The sequence below is a fragment of the Ranitomeya imitator genome, chromosome 5 (assembly GCF_032444005.1).
Source record: "Ranitomeya imitator isolate aRanImi1 chromosome 5, aRanImi1.pri, whole genome shotgun sequence".
Taxonomy (NCBI): domain Eukaryota; kingdom Metazoa; phylum Chordata; class Amphibia; order Anura; family Dendrobatidae; genus Ranitomeya; species Ranitomeya imitator.
The window spans coordinates 129,621,511-129,647,898 of NC_091286.1; the positions used below are offsets into that span (position 1 = coordinate 129,621,511).

At 43.9% G+C, this 26,388-nt stretch overlaps 1 protein-coding gene across 1 annotated transcript in view; it reads right to left on the minus strand.

Annotated features, from left to right (window-relative positions):
• Positions 1-749: 749 nt before the first annotated feature.
• The window catches only part of IYD (iodotyrosine deiodinase), a 114,342-nt gene continuing 88,703 nt past the window's right edge, over positions 750-26,388 (minus strand). Inside the window, exon 5 of the mRNA XM_069769147.1 lies at positions 750-2,168. Within this exon, the coding sequence (XP_069625248.1) occupies positions 1,986-2,168 (183 nt within the window). The 3' untranslated portion in view covers positions 750-1,985. The remainder of the gene's footprint in view (positions 2,169-26,388) is intronic.

A 26,388-nucleotide genomic window follows, 5' to 3' on the forward strand; every position in this document is an offset into this window, starting at 1 on the left:
CCACATAGTAGATAACACAGCCCACAAAGTATATAGCACAGAGACGTATATATAACACTGGAGGGGAGTGTGGAGGGGGGCGGTGGCGGCAGCTTTCTGGAGACCGTCCCCGGCCGTCCTTCCATGAGAGGAGCAGATGTACGGGCGGTGGTGAGAGCGGCGGAGGCGCCATCTTCGGCAGTGCAGGAACAGCACACGGTCCGCGCATAACAATAACAGAACACGTGTGTAGATGACGGAGAAGCTGAGGGCCCGGCCGGGAGTGTGGCTCACATGGGGCGCCCTGTGGGTCTTCACAGTGTCGGCATATGGGCTGGCCCTGAAGAGCTGTTCACGTGCGGGTTGATAGTCCGCCCTTCATAACTCCATGACTTGCGAGAATTCTGACCTGACAGGACATAAGCATTGTGTAGTTTTCTGTTCCTCCCAATCCAAGAGGAGTGAATACTATACGAGGACGGGAGGATAAATTGTAGATATAGCTGTAACTATGAATGATCCAAACTAATCTAAACATGTAATCCAACATCTCGCTGGTTTCCTAAAACACAGAGTTGTTTTCAATATCCAGTGACTTTATAATGGAGGAATTTATTTTTTCTTTTTTTTTTTCTTTTATTAACCAAATTCTTTAGAACCGTGTGGTAAACCTCAGCATTCAGGCGGAATTACAGAATCATACTAAGCTAAATTCTGCCACCTAGAGGCATAATATAAAAATGACAAATTCAGTACAGGGCAGTCTGTGCTGGTCTCTCTATAGAATTTCTTTATTAATAATAATCATACCAATAATAATAATCATTTTTATTTATATAGCGCTAACATATTCCGCAGTGCTTTAAAATTCAATCTAAGCAATACTATATGCGTTTCATGCACGTTTTCATTCAAATGAAGCGTCTTCAATACATTTAGAAATTTTACAGCGACTGGTATTGGACCCTTTGCTGACTTTTATGATTTGTGTTTAAAGGATATGGACACCTTGGAGGAAAATTTATTTTACTTTCATGCATGGGCTACAAATTTTTTTTTCAGCTGGATTTTAATTAAAAACTTTACACCGTTTGGCTTTTAATGCTCATAATTGCGAGAGTCCAACCTCTCTATATTCAGAACTTGGGGGTATCCATTTATAAATGTAAACTCTATTGTGATCACTATGCAAACAGAACAATAAAATATAATAGGAATTGTTTTAATGATATCGTCACAAATGACCCTAGTGACAAATGGTTGGATTCAAAGTAATCTTCAATAGGAGAATACAAAGTAAGAAAACGTGAATAACTGGTATAGTTATGGGAACTAATTACCACTATCCTGCTCTATTGTTACAATGTTCTAGGAGGAAATTTAAAGCAGATCTGTCACCAGATTTCACCATGTAAACTGCATTCTTTATTAAATAGCCAGATAAGGATGAAAATCTATTTTAGTGTGGCTGTAAAATCCTTTTTGAACGTCTTGACTGATAATTAAATGAGCAAATATCTTTCGAGAATGATTCTACATAGACATTCAAACATGGCCTTTTCTTTAAAAGTAAGTACACCATGGTGTAAGAGATCTAGTTAATAATTAGTACAGATTGTAATGTGAAATCTTATGAAAGATAAACTGCCTCCAAGGATTTGATCACAAGAGCTGCAAAGGAATTAATTCCCTTCTCCAAATGGAGTGATCCCACACTACAAACGTCTTGATTCCGCCTGCTGTTGGTTTCTGGGGGGCCATACTGGAAAACCTATCACTGGCTCAGACAATATGGAATTTTACCATTAACCCCTTTTCGTTTTAGACATTGTGTTGCTGTGTTATTTGGATGCTAAATGACAATTTTATTTGGGTATTGGATAGTATTAGATTCTATGTTGAAATACAAGAGCTAAAAATCAAACAAAAAATAGAGATGTTACAAGACTGATGTAGGGCCCTGGGAAATGGTGATTTGTTAAAGATTGTAGGTAGAGATGATGCTTTTAAACAACCACCATGATGTCTTCCAGCGGCTTTCTTTTTAAGTCTGGCACAGTGGCGTCTTTGCTTGGATAACCAACAGGAAGAAGCATGAGTAATTTTTCATTGACGGGACGGTCGAGCAGTAATCTCAGCCGAGGGCCACAATTGAGAGGAGTTGTGGTTACTGTCACCAAACCTGCATTCTGGAAGAAATAATCAGTTGTCATTACAAATTAGTAATTCATTGATATCCACAATATCTTTGTGTAAGGACAGAATCTTTTTTCAACTCTTAACCCCTTTACCCCCAAGGGTGGTTTGCACGTCAATGACCAGGCCAATTTTTACAATTCAGACCACTGTCCCTTTATGAGGTTATAACTCTGGAAAGCTTCAAAGGAGACTGGTGATTCTGACATTGTTTTCTTGAGACATATTGTACTTCATGATAATGGTAAAATTTCTTTGATATTACCTGCATTTATTTGTGAAAAAAAATGGAAATTTGGCGAAAATTTTGAAAATTTCGCAATTTTCCAACTTTGAATTTTTATGCAATTAAATCACAGAGACATGTCACACAAAATACTTAAAACATAACATTTCCCACATGTCTACTTTACATCAGCACAATTTTGGAACAAAAATTTTTTTTTGTTAGGGAGTTATAAGGGTTAAAAGTTGACCAGCAATTCCTCATTTTTACAACACCATTTTTTTTTAGGGACCACATCTCATTTGAAGTCATTTTGAGGGGTCTATATGATAGAAAATACCCAAGTGTGACACCATTCTAAAAACTGCACCCCTCAAGGTGCTCAAAACCACATTCAAGAAGTTTATTAACCCTTCTGGTGCTTCACAGGAATTTTTGGAATGTTTAAATAAAAATGAAGATTTAACTTTTTTCACAAAAAATTTAATTCAGCTCCAATTTGTTTTATTTTACCAAGGGTAACATGAGAAAATGGACCCCAAAAGTTGTTGTACAATTTGTCCCGAGTACGCCGATACCCCATAGGTGGGGGTAAACCACTGTTTGGGTGCATGACAGAGCTCGGAAGCGAAGGAGGGCAATTTGACTTTTCAATGCAAAATTGACAGGAATTGAAATGGGACGCTGTTGTGAATTCTGCTCTTGGGCTCCCTCCGGTGGTTATGAGTGGTAGTGCTGCAGTAGTTGGATCACAGCACTTATCAGGTGTATCTATTTTTTGCAATTTGGGCTGGGCTATATAGCCTTGCTTGATCCTTTAGTCAGTGCCAGTTGTCCATTGTTTATGGAGGATTCACATCCCTCCTGGTCTCTCCTGTTCGCTGTGCTTTTCTTCCAAGATAAGTCCTGGCTTTGTTTTTGCTGTCCACCTGCTGTGGACCTTATAGTTCTGTGCATTTTTCATGTTTTGTCTTGTCCAGCTTTGTTGTAAAGGATTTTTTTTTTGCAGCCTAGCTGTGTCTCTGGAGATGCAGATATACCCTCCATGTCTTTAGTCAGATGTGGTGTTTTGTATTTTCTGTGGTGGATATTTTCTAGTGTTTTTATACTGACCGCATAGTACTCTGTTCTATCCTTTCTTTTTAGCTAGTATGGCCTCCTATGCTAAATCCTGATTTCATGTCTGCATATGTTATTTCCCTCTCCTCTCACAGTCAATATTTGTGGGGGGCTCTCTATCCTTTGGGGATTTTCTCTGAGGCAAGATAGGTTTCCTGTTTCTGTCTTTAGGGGTAGTTAATTCTTAGGCTGTGTCGAGGGGTCTAGGGAGCGTTAGGTAGCCCCCACGGCTGCTTCTAGTTGCGCTGCTAGTTCAGGGCTTGCGGTCAGTACAGGTGCCACCTTCTCCAGAGTATGTCTCATGCTGCTCCAAGGCCACCAGATCATAACAGGATGCCATGTTGCGTTTGGAGAGCCACTCATGTGCCTAAACATTGAAACCCCCAACAAGTGACACCATTTTGGAAAGTAGACCCCCTAAGGAACTTATCTGGATGTGTAGTAAGCACTTTGACCCACCAAGGGCTTCACAGAAGTTTATAATGCAGAGCCGTAAAAATAAAACAAATATTTTTTCCCACAAAAAATATTTTTAGCCCCCAGGTTTGTATTTTCCCGAGGGTAACAGGAGAAATTGGACCCGAAAAGTTGTTGTCCAATTTGTCCTGAGTACGCTGATACCCCATATGTGGGGGGGAACCATTGTTTAGGCGCATGGGAGGGCTCAGAAAGGAAGGAGCGTCATTTGGAATGCAGACTTAGATGGAATGGTCTGAAGGCGTCACATTGCGTTTGCAGAGCCCCTAATGTACCTAAACAGTAGAAACCCCCCACAAGTGACCCCATATTGGAAACTAGACCCCCCAAGGAACTTATCTAGATGTGGTGTGAGAACTTTGAACCACCAAATGTTTCACTACAGTTTATAACGAAGAGCCATGAAAATAAAAAATCTTTTTTATTCCCACAAAAATTATTTTTTAGCCCCAGTATTAACTATGTTATAGAAAAAATAATTATTTTTGCATCGCTTTATTCGGAGGACTATAACTTTCTTATTTTTTTGCTGATGATGCTGTGTGGCAGCTCGTTTTTTGCGGGACAAGATGATGTTTTCAGCGGTGCCATGGTTATTTATATCTGTCTTTTTGATCGCGTGTTATTCCCCTTTTTTTTTTTTTTTTTTTTACGGTGTTCACTGAAGGGGTTAACTAGTGATATAGTCTTATAGATGACGTCGTTACGGATGCAGCGATACTAAATTTGTGTACTTTTATTGTTTGTTTTTCTTTATCTAGATAAAGAAATGTATTTATAGGAACAATATTTTTTTTTGGGGGGGGAATTTATGGGGAATTTTTTCTTAACTTTTTTTACACATTGGAACATTTTTTTTTTACACTATAACATTGCCCCGGGAGGGGGGAGGGGGGGACATCATGTTATAGTGTAAGATCGCTGATCTGACACCTTGCTGTGCAGTGTGTCAGATCAGCGATCTGAGATGCACAGCTGCAGGCTTCACAGTGCCTGCTCTGAGCAGGCGCTGTGAAGCCACCTCCCTCCCTGCAGGACCCGGATGCCGCGGCCATTTTGGATCCGGGCCTGCTGCAGGGAGGGAGGTAAGGAGACCCTCGCAGCAACTCGATCACATCGCGTTGCTGCGGGGGTCTCAGGGAAGCCCGCAGGGAGCCCCCTCCCTGCGCGACGCTTCCCTATCCCGCCGGCACACCGCGATCATGTTTGATCGCGGTGTGCCGAGGGTTAATGTGCCGGGGGCAGTCCGTGACCACTCCTGGCACATAGTGGCGGCTGTCAGCTGTGATAGGCAGCTGATGCACGGCCGATCGCTATGACGTACTATCCCGTCGAGGGTCAGATAGGCCCAGGTCACCTCAACGGGATAGTACGTCCAAGGTCAGAGAGGGGTTAATTGGGCAGAAGTATGGTACCAGACACAGACAATTCTCTAGAAAGTCACGGAGAAGAGTTCTTCTTTTAATCTTGAGCAAACTGTTTATTGTAATTTATGTAAAATGCATCCATTAGATCTGTCAGTAAGATAAACCCCAAAAACAACATGTATGGGCATGCAGGGACAGGAAATGTACATTCATCTACAGCTTTACAGTGGGTACGTAAAGTATTCAGACCCCTTTAAATTTTTCACTCTTTGTTTCATTGCAGCCAATTGGTAAATTCAAAAAAGTTCATTTTTGTCTCATTAATGTACACTCTGCACCCCATCTTGACTGAAAAAAACTGAAATAAGGGTTAAAAGTTGACCAGCAATTCCTCATTTTTACAACACCATTTTTTTTTAGGGACCACATATCATTTGAAGTCATTTTGAGGGGTCTATATGATAGAAAATACCCAAGTGTGACACCATTCTAAAAACTGCACCCCTCAAGGTGCTTAAAACCACATTCAAGAAGTTTATTAACCCTTCTGGTGCTTCACAGGAATTTTTGGAATGTTTAAATAAAAATGAAGATTTAACTTTTTTCACAAAAAATTTAATTCAGCTCCAATTTGTTTTATTTTACCAAGGGTAACATGAGAAAATGGACCCCAAAAGTTGTTGTACAATTTGTCCCGAGTACGCCGATACCCCATAGGTGGGGGTAAACCACTGTTTGGGTGCATGACAGAGCTCGGAAGCGAAGGAGGGCAATTTGACTTTTCAATGCAAAATTGACAGGAATTGAAATGGGACGCTGTTGTGAATTCTGCTCTTGGGCTCCCTCCGGTGGTTATGAGTGGTAGTGCTGCAGTAGTTGGATCACAGCATTTATCAGGTGTATCTATTTTTTGCAATTTGGGCTGGGCTATATAGCCTTGCTTGATCCTTTAGTCAGTGCCAGTTGTCCATTGTTTATGGAGGATTCACATCCCTCCTGGTCTCTCCTGTTCGCTGTGCTTTTCTTCCAAGATAAGTCCTGGCTTTGTTTTTGCTGTCCACCTGCTGTGGACCTTATAGTTCTGTGCATTTTTCATGTTTTGTCTTGTCCAGCTTTGTTGTAAAGGATTTTTTTTTTGCAGCCTAGCTGTGTCTCTGGAGATGCAGATATACCCTCCATGTCTTTAGTCAGATGTGGTGTTTTGTATTTTCTGTGGTGGATATTTTCTAGTGTTTTTATACTGACCGCATAGTACTCTGTTCTATCCTTTCTTTTTAGCTAGTATGGCCTCCTATGCTAAATCCTGATTTCATGTCTGCGTATGTTATTTCCCTCTCCTCTCACAGTCAATATTTGTGGGGGGCTCTCTATCCTTTGGGGATTTTCTCTGAGGCAAGATAGGTTTCCTGTTTCTGTCTTTAGGGGTAGTTAATTCTTAGGCTGTGTCGAGGGGTCTAGGGAGCGTTAGGTAGCCCCCACGGCTGCTTCTAGTTGCGCTGCTAGTTCAGGGCTTGCGGTCAGTACAGGTGCCACCTTCTCCAGAGTATGTCTCATGCTGCTCCAAGGCCACCAGATCATAACAGGATGCCATGTTGCGTTTGGAGAGCCACTGATGTGCCTAAACATTGAAACCCCCCACAAGTGACACCATTTTGGAAAGTAGACCCCCTAAGGAACTTATCTGGATGTGTAGTAAGCACTTTGACCCACCAAGGGCTTCACAGAAGTTTATAATGCAGAGCCGTAAAAATAAAACAAATATTTTTTCCCACAAAAAATATTTTTAGCCCCCAGTTTTGTATTTTCCCGAGGGTAACAGGAGAAATTGGACCCGAAAAGTTGTTGTCCAATTTGTCCTGAGTACGCTGACACCCCATATGTGGGGGGGAACCGTTGTTTAGGCGCATTGGAGGGCTCAGAAAGGAAGGAGCGTCATTTGGAATGCAGACTTAGATGGAATGGTCTGAAGGCGTCACATTGCGTTTGCAGAGCCCCTAATGTACCTAAACAGTAGAAACCCCCCACAAGTGACCCCATATTGGAAACTAGACCCCCCAAGGAACTTATCTAGATGTGTTGTGAGAACTTTGAACCACCAAGTGTTTCACTACAGTTTATAACGAAGAGCCATGAAAATAAAAAATCTTTTTTATTCCCACAAAAATTATTTTTTAGCCCCAGTATTGCATTTTTCCAAAGGTAACAAGAGAAATTGGACCCCAAAAGTTGTTGTCCAATTTGTCCTGAGTACGCTGATACCCCATATGTTGGGTTAAACCCCTGTTTGGGCGCACGGGAGGGCTCGGACGGGAAGCAGCACTGTTTTACTTTTTCAACGCAGTATTGGCTGGATTTGAGATTGGACGCCCCTGATGTCCCTAAACAGTGGAAACCCCCCAATTATAACTGAAACCCTAATCCAAGCACACCCCTAACCCTAATCCCAACGGTAACCCTAACCACACCTCTAACCCAGACACACCCCTAACCCTAATCCCAACCCTATTCCCAACCATAAATGTAATCCAAACCCTAACCCTAACTTTAGCCCCAACCCTAACCCTAACTTTAGCCCCAACCCTAACTGTAGCCTTAACCCTAGCCCTAATCCTAATCCTAGCCCTAGCCCTAACCCTAGCCCTAACCCTAGCCCTAACCCTAACCCTAGCCCTAACCCTAACCCTAGCCCTAACCCTAGCCCTAACCCTAACCCTAACCCTAGCCCTAACCCTAGCCCTAACCCTAACCCTAACACTAACCCTAACCCTAGCCCTAACCCTAATGGGAAAATGGAAATAAATACATTTTTTTAATTTTTTTATTTTTCCCTAACTAAGGGGGTGATGAAGGGGGGGTTTGATTTACTTTTATAGCGGGTTATTTAGCGGATTTTTATGATTGGCAGCCGTCACACACTGAAAGACGCTTTTTATTTCAAAAAATATTTTTGGCTTTACCACATTTTGAGAGCTATATTTTTTCCATATTTGAGTCCACTGAGTCATGCGAGTTCGTGTTTTTTGCGGGACGAGTTGACGTTTTTATTGGTAACATTTTCGGGCACGTGACTTTTTTATCGCTATTTATTCTGATTTTTGTGAGGCAGAATGACCAAAAACCAGCTATTCATGAATTGCTTTTGGGGGAGACGTTTATACCGTTCTGCATTTGGTAAAATTGATAAAGCAGTTTTATTCTTCGGGTCAGTACGATTACAGCGATACCTCATTTATATCTTTTTTTTTGTTTTGGCGCATTTATACGATAAAAACTATGTTATAGAAAAAATAATTATTTTTGCATCGCTTTATTCGGAGGACTATAACTTTCTTATTTTTTTGCTGATGATGCTGTGTGGCAGCTCGTTTTTTGCGGGACAAGATGATGTTTTCAGCGGTGCCATGGTTATTTATATCTGTCTTTTTGATCGCGTGTTATTCCCCTTTTTTTTTTTTTTTTTTTTACGGTGTTCACTGAAGGGGTTAACTAGTGATATAGTCTTATAGATGACGTTGTTACGGATGCAGCGATACTAAATTTGTGTACTTTTATTGTTTGTTTTTCTTTATCTAGATAAAGAAATGTATTTATAGGAACAATATTTTTTTTGGGGGGGGAATTTATGGGGAATTTTTTCTTAACTTTTTTTACACATTGGAACATTTTTTTTTTACACTATAACATTGCCCCGGGAGGGGGGAGGGGGGGACATCATGTTATAGTGTAAGATCGCTGATCTGACACCTTGCTGTGCAGTGTGTCAGATCAGCGATCTGAGATGCACAGCTGCAGGCTTCACAGTGCCTGCTCTGAGCAGGCGCTGTGAAGCCACCTCCCTCCCTGCAGGACCCGGATGCCGCGGCCATTTTGGATCCGGGCCTGCTGCAGGGAGGGAGGTAAGGAGACCCTCGCAGCAACTCGATCACATCGCGTTGCTGCGGGGGTCCCAGGGAAGCCCGCAGGGAGCCCCCTCCCTGCGCGACGCTTCCCTATCCCGCCGGCACACCGCGATCATGTTTGATCGCGGTGTGCCGAGGGTTAATGTGCCGGGGGCAGTCCGTGACCACTCCTGGCACATAGTGGCGGCTGTCAGCTGCGATAGGCAGCTGATGCACGGCCGATCGCTATGACGTACTATCCCGTCGAGGGTCAGATAGGCCCAGGTCACCTCAACGGGATAGCACGTCCAAGGTCAGAGAGGGGTTAATTGGGCAGAAGTATGGTACCAGACACAGACAATTCTCTAGAAAGTCACGGAGAAGAGTTCTTCTTTTAATCTTGAGCAAACTGTTTATTGTAATTTATGTAAAATGCATCCATTAGATCTGTCAGTAAGATAAACCCCAAAAACAACATGTATGGGCATGCAGGGACAGGAAATGTACATTCATCTACAGCTTTACAGTGGGTACGTAAAGTATTCAGACCCCTTTAAATTTTTCACTCTTTGTTTCATTGCAGCCAATTGGTAAATTCAAAAAAAGTTCATTTTTGTCTCATTAATGTACACTCTGCACCCCATCTTGACTGAAAAAAACTGAAATGTAGAAATTTTGCAAATTTATTAAAAAAGAAAAACTGAAATATTACATTACGGGAGATTAGGGAGGTTAATAAGTGGCTCAAGAATTGGTGTAGGAAAGAGGGGTTTGGGTTCCTGCAGAACTGGGCCGACTTCTCAGTTGGCTACAGGCTCTACGCTAGGGACGGGCTGCACCTCAATGGGGAGGGTGCAGCTGTGCTGGGGGAGAGAATGGCTAGAAGGTTGGAGGAGTGTTTAAACTAGGAATTGGGGGGGAGGGTATTCATTTTATAGGAGGGGAAGATAGTGCAGACAGAGTCCTGGGCACAAATAAGGAAGTTGGGGGTGGCGGTGGCATGGGGGGTGGGGTCAGAACAGTTAATAATTTAAGAAATAGAAGTACAGAGAGGAACATAAAGTGCATGTATACTAATGCCAGAAGCCTCGCCAACAAAATGGACGAATTAGAACTAATGTTGTTGGAGCATAATTATGACATGGTGGGGATATCTGAAACGTGGCTGGATGAGAGCCATGACTGGGCTGTTAACTTGCAGGGCTATAGCCTGTTCAGAAATGACCGTACAGATAAGCGAGGGGGAGGGGTGTGTCTATATGTAAAATCATCCTTAAAACCCATCCTGCGCGATAATATAGGTGAATTTAATGAAAATGTAGAATCCCTGTGGGTGGAGATAAGGGGAGGGGGAAAAAATAATAAATTACTGATAGGGGTTTGTTATAAATCTCCAAAAATAATGGAAGCAATGGAGAATATCCTCGTAAAGCAAATAGATGAAGCTGCGACTCAAGGAGAAGTCATTATTATGGGGGACTTCAACTACCCTGAAATAGATTGGGGAACAGAAACCTGCAGTTCCAGCAAAGGTAATCGGTTTTTGACAATTATGAGAGACAATTACCTTTCACAACTGGTTCAGGACCCAACAAGAAGGGGGGCACTGCTAGACCTAATATTAACCAACAGGCCAGACCGCATATCAAATATAAGGGTTGGGGGTTACTTGGGAAATAGCGATCACAAAATAATAAGTTTTCATGTATCCTTTAAAAAGATGTGTAGTAGAGGGGTTACAAGGACACTAAACTTCAGGAGGGCAAATTTCCAACGGATGAGAGAGGATCTTGGTGCAATTAACTGGGACGATATCCTGAGACACAAAAATACACAGAGAAAATGGGATACGTTTATTAGCATCCTGGATAGGACCTGTGCACAGTATATACCGTATGGGAATAAACATATTAGAAATAGGAGGAAACCAATATGGCTAAATAGAGCTGTAAGGGGCGCAATAAGGGACAAAAAGAAAGCATTTAGAGAATTAAAGGAAGTAGGTAGTGAGGAGGCATTAAATAAATACAGAAAATTAAATAAATTCTGTAAAAAGCAAATCAAGGCAGCAAAGATTGAGACAGAGAGACTCATTGCCAGAGAGAGTAAAAATAATCCTAAAATATTCTTTAACTACATAAATAGTAAGAAACTAAAAAATGATAGTGTTGGCCCCCTTAAAAATAGTCTGGGTGAGATGGTGGATGAGGATGAGGAAAAAGCCAATATGCTAAATGACTTTTTTTCATCAGTATTTACACAAGAAAATCCCATGGCAGACAAAATGTCTAGTGATAAAAATTCCCAATTAAATGTCACCTGCTTAACCCAGCAGGAAGTGCGGCGGCGTCTAAAAATCACTAAAATTGACAAATCTCCGGGCCCGGATGGGATACACCCTCGAGTACTGCAGGAATTAAGTACAGTCATTGATAGACCATTATTTTTAATCTTTAAAGACTCCATAATAACAGGGTCTGTGCCACAGGACTGGCGTATAGCAAATGTGGTGCCAATATTCAAAAAGGGAACAAAAACTGAACTCGGAAACTATAGGCCAGTAAGCTTAACCTCTACTGTGGGTAAAATCCTGGAGGGCATTCTAAGGGACGCTATACTGGAGTATCTGAAGAGGAATAACCTCATGACCCAGTATCAGCACGGGTTTACTAGGGACCGTTCATGTCAGACTAATTTGATCAGTTTCTATGAAGAGGTAAGTTCCGGATTGGACCAAGGGAACCCAGTGGATGTAGTGTATATGGACTTTTCAAAAGCTTTTGATACGGTGCCACACAAAAGGTTGATACATAAAATGAGAATAATGGGGATAGGGGAAAATATGTGCAAGTGGGTTGAGAGCTGGCTCAGGGATAGGAAACAAAGGGTGGTTATTAATGGAGCACACTCGGACTGGGTAGCGGTTAGCAGTGGGGTACCACAGGGGTCAGTATTGGGCCCTCTTCTTTTTAACATATTTATTAATGACCTTGTAGGGGGCATTCAGAGTAGAATTTCAATATTTGCAGATGACACTAAACTCTGCAGGGTAATCAATACAGAGGAGGACAATTTTATATTACAGGATGATTTATGTAAACTAGAAGCTTGGGCTGATAAATGGCAAATGAGCTTTAATGGGGATAAATGTAAGGTCATGCACTTGGGTAGAAGTAATAAGATGTATAATTATGTGCTTAATTCTAAAACTCTGGGCAAAACCGTCAATGAAAAAGACCTGGGTGTATGGGTGGATGACAAACTTAAATTCAGTGGCCAGTGTCAGGCAGCTGCTACAAAGGCAAATAAAATAATGGGATGCATTAAAAGAGGCATAGATGCTCATGAGGAGAATATAATTTTACCTCTATATAAGTCACTAGTTCGACCACACTTAGAATACTGTGCACAGTTCTGGTCTCCGGTGTATAAGAAAGACATAGCTGAACTGGAGCGGGTGCAGAGAAGAGCGACCAAGGTTATTAGAGGACTGGGGGGTCTGCAATACCAAGATAGGTTATTACACTTGGGGCTATTTAGTTTGGAAAAACGAAGACTAAGGGGTGATCTCATTTTAATGTATAAATATATGAGGGGACAGTACAAAGACCTTTCTGATGATCTTTTTAATCATAGACCTGAAACAGGGACAAGGGGGCATCCTCTGCGGTTGGAGGAAAAAAGGTTTAAGCATAATAACAGACACGGATTCTTTACTGTAAGAGCAGTGAGACTATGGAACTCTCTGCCGTGTGATGTTGTAATGAGTGATTCATTACTTAAATTTAAGAGGGGACTGGATACCTTTCTGGAAAAGTATAATGTTACAGGGTATATACACTAGATTCCTTGATAGGGCGTTGATCCAGGGAACTAGTCTGATTGCCGTATGTGGAGTCGGGAAGGAATTTTTTTCCCCAATGTGGAGCTTACTCTTTGCACATGGGGTTTTTTTGCCTTCCTCTGGATCAACATGTTAGGGCATGTTAGGTTAGGCTATGGGTTGAACTAGATGGACATATAGTCTTCCTTCAACCTTAATAACTATGTAACTATGTAACATGGTCATAAGTATTCAGACCCTTTGCTCAGTATCGAGTAGAAGCACCCTTTTGAGCTAGTACAGCCATGAGTCTTCTTGGGAATGATGCAACAAGTTTTTCACACCTGAATTTGAGAATCCTCTGCCATTCTTCCTTGCAGATCCTCTCCAGTTCCATCAGGTTGGATGGTGAACGTTGGTGGACAGCCATTTTCACTTCCCTCCAGAGATACTGAATTGTGTTTAGGCTCTTGCTGGGCAAGTCAAGAATGGTCACAGAGTTGTTCTGAAACCACTCCTTTGTTATTTTAGCTGTGTGCTTAGGGTCATTGTCTTGTTGGAAAGTGAACCTTCAGCCAAGTCTGAGGTCCAGAGCACTCTGGAAGAGGTTTTCATCCAGGATATCCCTGTACTTGGCTGCATTCATGTTTCCTTCAATGACAACCAGTCATCCTGTCCCTGTAGCTGAAAAACAACCCCATAGCATGATGCTGCCACCACCATGTTTCACTGTTGGGATTGTATTGGACAGGCGATGAGCAGTGCCTGGTTTTCTCCACACATACCACTTAGAATTATCACCAAAAAGTTCTACCTTCATCTCATCATACCAGAGAATCTTATTTCTCATAGTCTGGGAGTCCTTCATGTGTTTTTTAGCAAACTCTATGTGGGCTTTCATATGTTTTGCACTGAGGAGAGGCTTCCGTAGGGCCACTCTGCGATAAAGGCTCAACTGGTGGAGATCTGCAGTGAAACTTTCTCCCATCTCACTACTGCATCTCTAGAGCTCAGCCACGGTGATCTTGGGGTTCTTCTTTACCTCTCTCACGAAGGCTCTTCTCCCGCGATTGCTCAGTTTGGCTGGACAGCCACGTCTAGGAAGACTTCTGGTGGTTCCAAACTTCTTACATGTAAGGATTATGGAGGCCACTGTGCTCTTAGGAACCTTGAGTACTGCAGAAATTCTTTTGTAACTTTGTCCAGATCTGTGCCTTGCCACAATTCTGTCTCTGAGATCCTTGGCCAGTTCCATTGACCTCATGATTCTCATTTGCTCTGACATGTACTGTGAGCTATGAGTTTTTATATAGACAGGTGTGTGTGCCTTTCCAAATCAAGTCCTATCAGTTTAATTAAACACAGCTGGACTCCAATGAAGGAGTAGAACCATCTCAAGGAGGATCACAAGGAAATGGATAGCATGTGACTTAAATATGAGTGTCTGAGCAAAGGGTCTGAATACTTATGACTAGGGTTGAGCGAAACGGGTCGGCCACTTTCAGAAGTCGCCGACTTTTGGCAAAGTCGTGCTTCATGAAACCCGACCCGACCAATGTGTGGGGTCGGCCATGAAGTCGGCGATCTTCTGAATCTGGTATCGGAATTCCGATCCCGAGTTCCGATATGTTTGCAATATCGGAAATAGGTATCGGAATCCATATTTAAGTGTAAAATAAAGAATTAAAATAAAAAATATCGCTATACTTACCCTCTGACGCGCCCTGGTACTAACCGGGAACCTTCCTTGCTTCGAATCAGCGCTTGCAGGACCTTGCGGTGACGTCGCGGTGACGTCGCGGCTTGTGATTGGTCGCGCGGCCGCCCATGTGACCGCTCGCGCGACCAATCACAAGCCGCTACGTCACCGCGACGTCACGCAAGGTCCTGCAAGCGCTGATTCTTAGAAAGGAAGGCTGCCGGAAAGAAGCAGGGAGCGTCCGAGGGTGAGTATATTCCTATTAGGTATACAGGTCCTTCTCAAAAAATTAGCATATAGTGTTAAATTTCATTATTCACCATAATGTAATGATTACAATTAAACTTTCATATATTATAGATTCATTATCCACCAACTGAAATTTGTCAGGTCTTTTATTGTTTTAATACTGATGATTTTGGCATACAACTCCTGATAACCCAAAAAACCTGTCTCAATAAATTAGCATATCAAGAAAAGGTTCTCTAAACGACCTATTACCCTAATCTTCTGAATCAACTAATTAACTCTAAACACATGCAAAAGATACCTGAGGCTTTTATAAACTCCCTGCCTGGTTCATTACTCAAAACCCCCATCATGGGTAAGGGTACCGTCACACAGTGCAATTTTCATCGCTACGACGGTACGATCCGTGACGCTCCAGCGTCGTAACAATATCGCTCCAGCGTCGTAGACTGCTGTCACACTTTGCAATCTACGACGCTGGAGCGATAATTTCATGACGTATGTGCGATGTAGAAGCCGTTGGTTACTATGCGCACATCGTATACGATATATGTTACACCATGCGATCATGCCGCCACAGCGGGACACTAGACGACGAAAGAAAGTTTCAAACGATCTGCTACGACGTACGATTCTCAGCGGGGTCCCTGATCGCAGGAGCGTGTCAGACACTGCGATATCGTAACTATATCGCTCGAACGTCACAAATCGTGCCGTCGTAGCGATCAAAATTGCACTGTGTGACGGTACCTTAAGACTAGCGACCTGACAGATGTCAAGAAGGCCATCATTGACACCCTCAAGCAAGAGGGTAAGACCCAGAAAGAAATTTCTCAACAAATAGGCTGTTCCCAGAGTGCTGTATCAAGGCACCTCAATGGTAAGTCTGTTGGAAGGATACAATGTGGCAGAAAACGCTGTACGACGAGAAGAGGAGACCGGACCCTGAGGAAGATTGTGGAGAAGGACCGATTCCAGACCTTGGGGAACCTGAGGAAGCAGTGGACTGAGTCTGGTGTGGAAACATCCAGAGCCACCGTGCACAGGCGTGTGCAGGAAATGGGCTACAGGTGCCGCATTCCCCAGGTAAAGCCACTTTTGAACCATAAACAGCGGCAGAGGCGCCTGACCTGGGCTACAGAGAAGCAGCATCGGACTGTTGCTAAGTGGTCCCAAGTACTTTTTTCTGATGAAAGCAAATTTTGCATGTCATTCGGAAATCAAGGTGCCAGAGTCTGGAGGAAGACTGGGGAGAAGGAAATGCCAAAATGCCTGAAGTCCAGTGTCAAGTACCCACAGTCAGTGATGGTGTGGGGTGCCATGTCAGCTGCTGGTGTTGGTCCACTGTGTTTCATCAAGGGCAGGGTCAATGCAGCTAGCTATCAGGAGATTTTGGAGCACTTCATGCTTCCATCGGCTGAAATGCTTTATGGAGATGAAGATTTCATTTTTCAGCACGACCTGGCACCTGCTCACAGTGCCAAAACCACTGGTAAATGGTTTACTGACCATGGTATTACTGTGCTCAATTGGCCTGCCAACTCTCGTGACCTGAACCCCATAGAGAATCTGTGGGATATTGTGAAGAGAAAGTTGAGAGACGCAAGACCCAACACTCTGGATGAGCTTAAGGCAGCTATTGAAGCATCCTGGGCCTCCATAACATCTCAGCAGTGTCACAGGCTGATTGCCTCCATGCCACGCCGCATTGAAGCAGTCATTTCTGCCAAAGGATTCCCGACCAAGTATTGAGTGCATAACTGAACATTATTATTTGTTGGTTTTTTTGTTTGTTATTAAAAAACACTTTTATTTGATTGGATGGGTGAAATATGCTAATTTATTGAGACAGGTTTTTTGGGTTATCAGGAGTTGTATGCCAAAATCATCAGTATTAAAACAATAAAAGACCTGACAAATTTCAGTTGGTGGATAATGAATCTATAATATATGAAAGTTTAATTGTAATCATTACATTATGGTAAATAATGAAATTTAACACTATATGCTAATTTTTTGAGAAGGACCTGTATACTCACCCTCGGACGCGCCCTGCTTCTTTCCGGCAGCCTTCCTTCCTAAGAATCAGCGCTTGCAGGACCTTGTGTGACGTCGCGGTGACGTAGCGGCTTGTGATTGGTCGCGCGAGCGGTCACATGGGCGGCCGCGCGACCAATCACAAGCCGTGACATCACCGCGACGTCACCGCAAGGTCCTGCAAGCGCTGATTCGAAAGAAGGAAGGTTCCCGGTTAGTATCGGGCGCGTCAGAGGGTAAGTATAGCGATATTTTTTATTTTAATTCTTTATTTTATACTTAAATATGGATCGCAGGGCCTGAAGGAGAGTTTTTTCTCCTTCAGACCCTGGGAACCATTGGAAACCCAATGCACTGCATTGGGTTTCAAGTTTCGGCCGACCCCGACCTTTTTATAGGATCGGCCGATTTCACTTGACTCGACTTTTGAAAAAGTCGGGTTTCGTGAAACCCGACCCGATCCTATAAAAGTAAAGGTCGCTCAACCCTACTTATGACCTTATGATATTTCAGTTTTTCTTTTTTATTAAATTTGCAAACATTTCTACATTTCTGTCCTTTTTCAGTCAAGATGGGGTGCACAGTGTACATTAATGAGAAAAAAAAATGCATTTTTATGAATTTACCAAAAGGCTGCAATGAAACAAAGAGTCAAAATTTTAAAGAAATACTTTCTGTACCCACTGTATATCTTTTATCTCATTCCTTAGTAATTAGCATTGTCATTCATATGCAAATGAGGTGTTAAGTGCTCTATATGTGACAGGATAGTTAAGGAACCACTGCCTCCCCAGGTTATTCCCCTGCCCAGCACCTGCCTCTTTAGTGTGACTGTTAGCTCACTTTCTATGGTTTGTCACCAAGCAAGGAAATCAAACAGTGAACTATCAATCAGGTTCAAGAGGTCCTGTGTGGGGAAATAAGCTCTGGAGACAGAGGCTGGAAAAGTGCTTTGTCATGTGATTGGAGCGCCCCCGTAGGCGCAGTGGGGTACTCGGTACTGGGTCCTTCGGTTCTCAAGGGGGTTGTCACGGTGGCTGACCCGGTCCGTGGCCCTAGGGACATCTGTTGAAAAGGGGGAATGGTCTTTTAAAGGGGAAATGTTTGTGACGCCACCTGTGATATTCGGTCAGGGTGACTGACGCTGCTTAGGGGTCCACTGGGGTGATGTTATGGCAGCTAGTTGGTATACCTTCACACAGGTGAAGTATGTCCCCAGGGCTTCCCAGTGTGAAGATGGTGGATAGTGAATGATGTGAGGCGCAGTGGAGAACGAGGACACAAGGTTGCAGTCTCTTTACCTTTTTACTGAAGGTTCAGCATCCACAGTCCAAAGCACCAGATCACAGGGCAGGCAGAGTCCGGCCGGTCTGAAGGCAAATCCAGAGTCCCCTTATCCAGGTCGAAATCAGAAGCCTTCCTCTAGCACCTGGATGCTGTAGTACCTTACGGCTGAGCTTCTCATAAGGTCCTCACAACTGATGTTGGTGTTCTAGATGTTATGTCTTTCTCTCTCTGTCCCCCAGATGGATAGGAACAACCCGTATGACTGGTGGCTTGAGGCTTTTTACAGGGTCTCTAGCATGCCCCAGCCTCCCATAGTTGCCACCGTGCCTCCTGGGTAAAGGTCGGGCAACTAATATGGAATTAGCTGTCCTGCCGGTCTATGGAGCAAGGCTTGCAGACGATGACTCCCTTGGTGTTCCGGCTATCGGATCCTGCGCCTCAGAAAGGAGGCAGCCTTTTACTGGGCAGAACTCCTTCTGGTTTACTCTCCTTTTGCTATGACTTCGTTTCTCACTCTCTGCAACACAATTCTCCTTCAATGTCTCTTTCTTAGGATGCTGCTGCACGTGGGGCCGACGCAGCTCCATGGCCTTCTGTCTAGGCCTCTGACAGGAACCCACCCCTGTCAGGGACCCACTACCTGAGTGGAGCTCAGATAGTAGCTCACTGGGTGAAGCCCAGCTCGCTTCTGCCTAACTTCCTATCCAGACCACCAGTTTTACCTAATTGTGAAGAGTAAAAAAAACAATACAGGACTCTTTCGAGGCTCTGTAGGGAGCTAGCGGGCTACATCCTCTCCAGTGAGTATAACAAGATTATGGCATTAGACTTTTGGGCAATGCAGCACAGGTGATGACACTCTTGTTTATACATCAATTTACTCATTGTGCTCTATGTGACACTATTTCTACTCTTGCTCACTACTGTTATTATACACAATATATACTGCACAGTGGGCTGACTAGCTTTAATAGTGACTCATGTTGTATAAGCATTGCGTGTTCTGAGCTTTAATTTGGCCTACGTTATATTATATATAACTCACTGGATGACTTTTAAGGGTGATTGTACCTTAAGTAGCCCGTGTTTTATTCATATCCGGATATTTAATAGATATTGAATAGGTGTATGTCTGTATGCATTTTATGCTTTTTAAATGTTTTTATGTTCACTAGCACTTTTACTTGGTCTCAATAAAGCTTTGTTATATTGGTATTATGGCTATGTGTGCACCTTTACAGCGATGGAAGTCTGACTAGCTTGGTTATGGGCATTTACTGCAGCAGAGGTAGCGGCTGCTGCAAGATCAGTCACTGTAATGGAGTCAGTAGCTGTGGCACGAACAGTCGCTGGAATGGGGTCGATCATCAGGGCAGGGTCGGTGTCCTTACCTGCCGCAGCGGTGTCTTCTGTGCCAGTCGGTTCCACTGGCGGCGGCGTCTGCAGCGGTGTTGGCAACAGCTCCTGGGGCAGTGTAGGGAGCGGCGTCAGTGGCGGTGCCGGTGGGTCCTCCGGTATGCAGCCTTGGTGTTCACCTGCAGCTGCAGGAGCTGGTCGATCAGCTCTTCCATTCTGGCCTGCAGGAAGTCAGCGCCAACTGTGGATGCCTGGTCGCGGTGCCCCTCCAGGTGGCTGGGGGAGTCCTCTGCTCTGACCCCACGCTCCGGCTCCAGGCGACTGGCCATGGCGTCCTCCACGTGGCTGGCTCCTTCCTCGTCCTTTTCCCGCTCTCTTCTCTGGGGGCAGTTTCTGTTTCTTTGTCTCCGCCCACCATTGAGGATCAGGAGACGGATCTCAGCTGCTGATGGACACGTCCTCAAGGTACAGAGATATTTAGACTGGGCGTCCATTATTTTTCACGCTTCTCAATTCGTTCACGCCCACAAAGACACGCCCTTCTTCTTCTGTGCTCCTCGTGGCGCTGTAATGGCGGCAATTTTGGCGGGAATTTTGGCGGGAAATGGCAATACACAGTCTTCCAGCACAAACAGTTCAAATACAATTCTGGCACAGTTCTTAGGCGCACATGATCCGATTTTCAGGCTTAAGTAGATCCTGTTCGTGACGTCAAAAGATTGGAGCGCCCCCGTAGGGCAGTGGGATACTTGGCGCCGGGCCCTTCGGTCCTCAAGGGGGATGTCACGGTGGCTGACCCGGTCCATGGCCTACTGTCTAGGCCTCTGACAGGATCCCACCCCTGTCAGGGACCCACTACCTGAGTGAAGCTCAGATAGCAGCTCACTGGGTGAAGCCCAGCTCGCTTCTGCCTAACTTCCTATCCAGACCACCAGTTTTACCTAATTGTGAAGAGTGCCCTACTAAATAGGAGCATAGCTCCCCCTGGTGGACTGGAGTGTGAAGTGTGTTGTGTGGTTTGTGATACCTGGCAAAGTGATCTCCTTTATTGCCTTCAGACGTAACATCACTCCCCCTGGTGGAAGAATGACATTACTGCAACGACCAGGACCCTGGGGCACTGCACTCAGAGCACTTAGTGCTTCATTAGCATATATGCATGAAAATGCAATTTTCTTGGGAATGCACTGACAGATAGAAACTCTAAAGGTGTAAATGGATTTACATTTCAAAGACCTACAGGTCCATTTGTGCAGTTTGAAGTGGATGGGTTACTCCTTTAAATTTTTAATTTAAAGAGGATCTTTCACCAATTTTTTCATGGCCACAGAGTGGAACAAAACTTCGACTCTAGGTTGCGGAGATATTAGCAATCAATGTATTTGACATCTAATGAGTTAACTTTTGTTAAGTCCAAGTGGGTGTTATCAGACAGCAACTCATACATTGAAAAGAAGTACCAATGCACTTCCAAAAAGGGGAGAGTCCCTGTGGGTGGAGATGAGGGGAGGGGGGAAAAATAATAAATTACTGATAGGGTTTTGTTATAAGTCTCCAAAAATAATGGAAGCAATGGAGAATATCCTCAAAGCAAATAGATGAAGCTGCGACTCAAGGAGAAGTCATTATTATGGGGGACTTCAACTACCCTGAAATAGATTGGGAAACAGAAACCTGCAGTTCCAGCAACGGTAATTGGTTTTTGACAACTATGAGAGACAATTACCTTTCACAACTGGTTCAGGACCCAACAAGAAGGGGGGCACTGCTAGACCTAATATTAACCAACAGGCCAGACCGCATAGCAAATATAAGGGTTAGGGGTCACTTGGGGAATAGTGATCACAAAATAATAAGTTTTCATGTATCCTTCAATAAGATGTGTAGTAGAGGGGTTACAAGGACACACACTAAACTTCAGGAGGGTAAATTTCCAACGGATGAGAGATGATCTTGGTGCAATTAACTGGGACAATATCCTGAGACATAAAAATACACAAGGAAAATGAGCTGTAAGGGGTGCAATAAGTGACAAAAGGAAAGCATTTAGAGAATTAAAGGAAGTAGGTAGTGATGAGGCATTAAATAAATACAGAAAATTAAATAAATTCTGTTAACGGCAAATCAAGGCAGCAAAAATTGAGACAGAGAGACTCATTGCCAGAGAGAGTAAAAATAATCCCACAATATTCTTTAACTACGTAAATAGTAAGAAACTAAAAAATGATAGTGTTGGCCCCCTTACAAATAGTCTGGGTGAAATGGTGGATAAGGATGAGGAAAAAGCCAATATGCTAAATGACTTTTTTTCATCAGTATTTACACAAGAAAATTCCATAGACCACATAGTATATAACACAGCCCACGTAGTATATAGCACAGCCCACGTAGTATATAGCATAGCCCACGGACTTTATAGCACAGCCATGTAGTATATAGCACAGTGTTGTGATTTCTGCTCTTGGGCTCCCTCCGGTGGTTGTAAGTGGCACTTTTGTGAGTTCTGCTCTTGGGCTCCCTCTTGTGGTTTCTAGTGGTATGGCTGCTCCTTGGAGTTAGCTGTCATCAGCTGCCTCCACTTATCGTCTCTTCTGCTCCGCTATTTAAGTCTGGCTCTTTCTTCAGCCTGTGCCACTTGTCAATGTTTCCTGGCTGGATTCACATCTCTGCTTGGATTCTCCTGGTTTCCTGACCAGTTCTGCAAAGATAAGTTCTGGCTTTGCTCATTTCAGTCCACATGTTGTGGACTTATTGTTCTGTGCATTCTATATTTGTCCAGCTTGTCAGTATGGATTATTTCTGTTAACTGGAAGCTCTGGGAAGCAGATTTACCCTCCACACCTTTAGTCAGGTGTGGAGATTTTGTAAACTCTGTGTGGATTGTTTTGTAGTTTTTATACTGACCGCACAGTATCCTTTCCTGCCCTATCTATCAAGCTAGACTGGCCTCCTATGCTAAAATCTGATTTCATTTCTGCGTATGTTTTTTTCCCCTCCTCTCACCGTCAATATTTGTGGAGGGCTATCTTTTCTTTGGGGATTTTCTCTGAGGCAAGATAGGTTTCCTGTTTCCATCTTTAGAGGAAGTTAGATCTTAAGCTGTGCCGAGGGGTCTAGGGAGCGTCAGGTACCCCCCACGGCTATTTTTTGTTGCGCTGCTAGGTTCAGGGTTTGCGGTCAGTACAGATACCACCTCCTTCAGAGCTTGTCTCATGTTGTTCCTAAACCACCAGATCATAACAGTACAAGTGGCCAAAAATGAATTAAATGCATCTCAAAAGAAGGAAAAGAAAGTTCTGAACCATTTTTTTTTTTTCTGTGCTCTGGTTTGTCTTTTTTTTTCTCTTGATATCTGGGTGGTTCAGGATATATGTTTTGGCATGGATGTTCAGGGTTTGTTTTCTCGTGTGGATCAACTTGCTGCAAGAGTACAGAGTATCCAGGACTATGTTGTCCAGACTCCGGCTTTAGAGCCCAGAATTCCTACTCCTGATTTGTTTTTTGGGGACAGATCCAAGTTTTTGAACTTTAAAAATAACTGCAAATTGTTTTTTGCTTTGAAACCCCGTTCTTCTGGTGATCCCATTCAGCAGGTGAAAATCATCATATCCTTGCTGCGTGGTGACCCTCAAGACTGGGCTTTTTCTCTTGAAACAGGGGATCCGGCATTATTGAATGTAGATACATTTTTTCAAGCGCTCGGATTATTGTATGACGAACCTAATTCTGTGGATCATGCAGAAAAAACCCTGTTGGCCTTGTGTCAAGGTCAGGAAGCGGCAGAGTTATACTGCCAGAAATTTAGAAAATGGTCTGTGCTCACTAAATGGAATGAAGAGGCTCTGGCTGCTATTTTCAGAAAAGGTCTTTCTGAAACCCTTAAGATGTTATGGTGGGCTTTCCTACGCCTGCCGGTTTGAGCGAATCTATGTCTCTAGCCATTCAGATTGATCGGCGTCTGCGCGAGCGCAAAGCTGTGCACCATATGGCAGTATCCTCTGAGCATAGTCCTGAACCTATGCAATGTGATAGGATTTTGACTAGAATAGAACGGCAGGAATTCAGACGTCAGAATAGGCTGTGTTTTTACTGTGGTGATTCGGCTCATGTTATCTCTGATTGCCCTAAGCGTACTAAGAGAGTCGCTATGTCTGTTACCATTAGTACTATATAGCCTAAATTTCTCTCATCTGTGACCCTGATTTGCTCATTGTCGTCCTTTTCTGTCATGGCATTTGTGGATTCAGGCGCTGCCCTGAACTTAATGGACTTAGAATTCGCCAGGCGCTGTGGTTTTTCCTTGCAGCCTTTGCAGAGCCCTATTCCTTTGAGGGGCATTGGTGCTACACCCTTGGCCAAGGAAAAACCTCAGTACTGGACACAGATGACTATGTACATGGCTCCTGCACATCAGAAAGATTGCCGTTTTCTGGTGTTGTATAACCTGCATGATGTTGTTGTACTGGGATTTCCATTGTTACAGGAACATAATCCGGTGCTGGATTGGAAAACTATGTCGGTGACTAGTTGGGGTTGTCGAGGAGTACATAGTGACGTTCCTTTGATGTCAATTTCCTCTTCCCCCTCTTCTGAGGTCCCTGAGTTTTTGTCGGATTTCCAGGATGTATTTGATGAGCCCAAGTCCAGTTCCCTTCCTCCACATAGGGACTGTGATTGTGCTATTAACTTGATTCCTGGTTGTAAGTTCCCTAAGGGCCGACTTTTTAATCTGTCTGTGCCAGATCATGCCGCCATGCGGAGCTATGTTAAGGAATCTTTGGAGAGAGGGCATATTTGGCCCTCTTCGTCACCATTGGGAGCGGGTTTCTTTTTTGTTGCTAAGAAGGATGGCTCCTTGAGACCCTGTATTGATTATCGTCTTCTTAATAAGATCACGGTCAAATTCCAATACCCCTTGCCTTTGCTTACTGATTTGTTTGCTCAGATTAAGGGGGCTAGTTGGTTTACTAAAGGTACTGTCACACTAGACGATATCGCTAGCGATCCGTGACGTTGCAGCGTCCTCGCTAGCGATATCGTCCAGTGTGACAGGCAGCAGCGATCAGGCCCCTGCTGGGAGATCGCTGGTCGGGGAAGAAAGTCCAGAACTTTATTTCGTCGCTGGACTCCCCGTAGACATCGCTGAATCGGCGTGTGTGACACCGATTCAGCGATGTCTTTGCTGGTAACCAGGGTAAACATCGGGTAACTAAGCGCAGGGCCGCGCTTAGTAACCCGATGTTTACCCTGGTTACCATCCTAAAAGTAAAAAAACAAACACTACATACTTACCTACCGCTGTCTGTCCTCCAGCGCTGTGCTCTGCTCTCCTCCTGCTCTGGCTGTGAGCGTCGGTCAGCCAGAAAGCAGAGCGGTGACGTCACCGCTCTGCTTTCTGGCTGCCCGGCGCTCACAGCCAGACCAGAGAAGCAGAGCGCCGAGGACAGACAGCAGAAGGTAAGTATGTAGCGTTTGTTTTTTTACTTTTTAGGATGGTAACCAGGGTAAACATCGGGTTACTAAGCGCGGCCCTGCGCTTAGTTACCCGATGTTTACCCTGGTTACCGGGGACCTCGGGATCGTTGGTCGCTGGAGAGCTGTCTGTGTGACAGCTCTCCAGCGACCAAACAGCGACGCTGCAGCGATCCGGATCGTTGTCGGTATCGCTGCAGCGTCGCTATGTGTGATGGTACCTTTAGATTGACCTCCGAGGGGCATATAATCTTGTTCGTATTAAACAGGGTGACGAATGGAAAACTGCATTTAATACGCCCGAAGGCCATTTTGAATACCTTGTGATGCCATTTGGGCTCTCTAATGCTCCATCTGTGTTCCAGTCTTTCATGCATGATAATTTCCGCAATTATCTTGATAAATTCATGGTCGTATATTTGGATGATATTTTGATTTTTTCCAATGATTGGGAGTCTCATGTGAAGCAGGTCAGGATGGTGTTCCAGATCCTTCGTGATAATGCTTTATTTGTGAAGGGGTCTAAGTGCCTATTCGGAGTTCAGAAGGTCTCTTTTTTGGGTTTTATTTTTTCTCCCTCGTCTATAGAAATGGATCCTGTTAAGGTCCAAGCTATTCATGACTGGATCCAACCCACATCTGTGAAGGGTCTTCAAACATTTTTGGGCTTTGCTAATTTCTATCACCGTTTCATTGCCAACTTTTCCAGTGTGGTTAAGCCCTTTACTGATTTGACGAAGAAAGGCGCTGATGTGACGAATTGGTCCTCTGAGGCTGTTGAGGCCTTTCAGGAGCTTAAACGCCGATTTACTTCTGCCCCTGTGTTGCGTCAACTGGATGTTTCTCTTCCTTTTCAGGTTGAGGTCGACGCTTCTGAGATTGGGGCAGGGGCCGTTTTGTCTCAGAGGGAGTCTGATGGTTCTTTGATGAAACCGTGTGCTTTTTTTTCCAGAAAGTTTTCGCCTGCGGAACGCAATTATGATGTCGGCAATCGGGAGTTGTTGGCTATGAAGTGGGCGTTTGAGGAGTGGCGACATTGGCTTGAGGGAGCTAAACACCGTGTTGTGGTCCTGACTCCTGACCGATCATAAGAATCTGATTTACCTTGAGTCGGCCAAGCGGCTGAATCCTAGACAGGCTCGATGGTCCCTGTTTTTCTCCCGTTTTGATTTTGTGGTCTCGTATCTTCCGGGATCTAAGAATGTTAAGGCTGATGCCCTCTC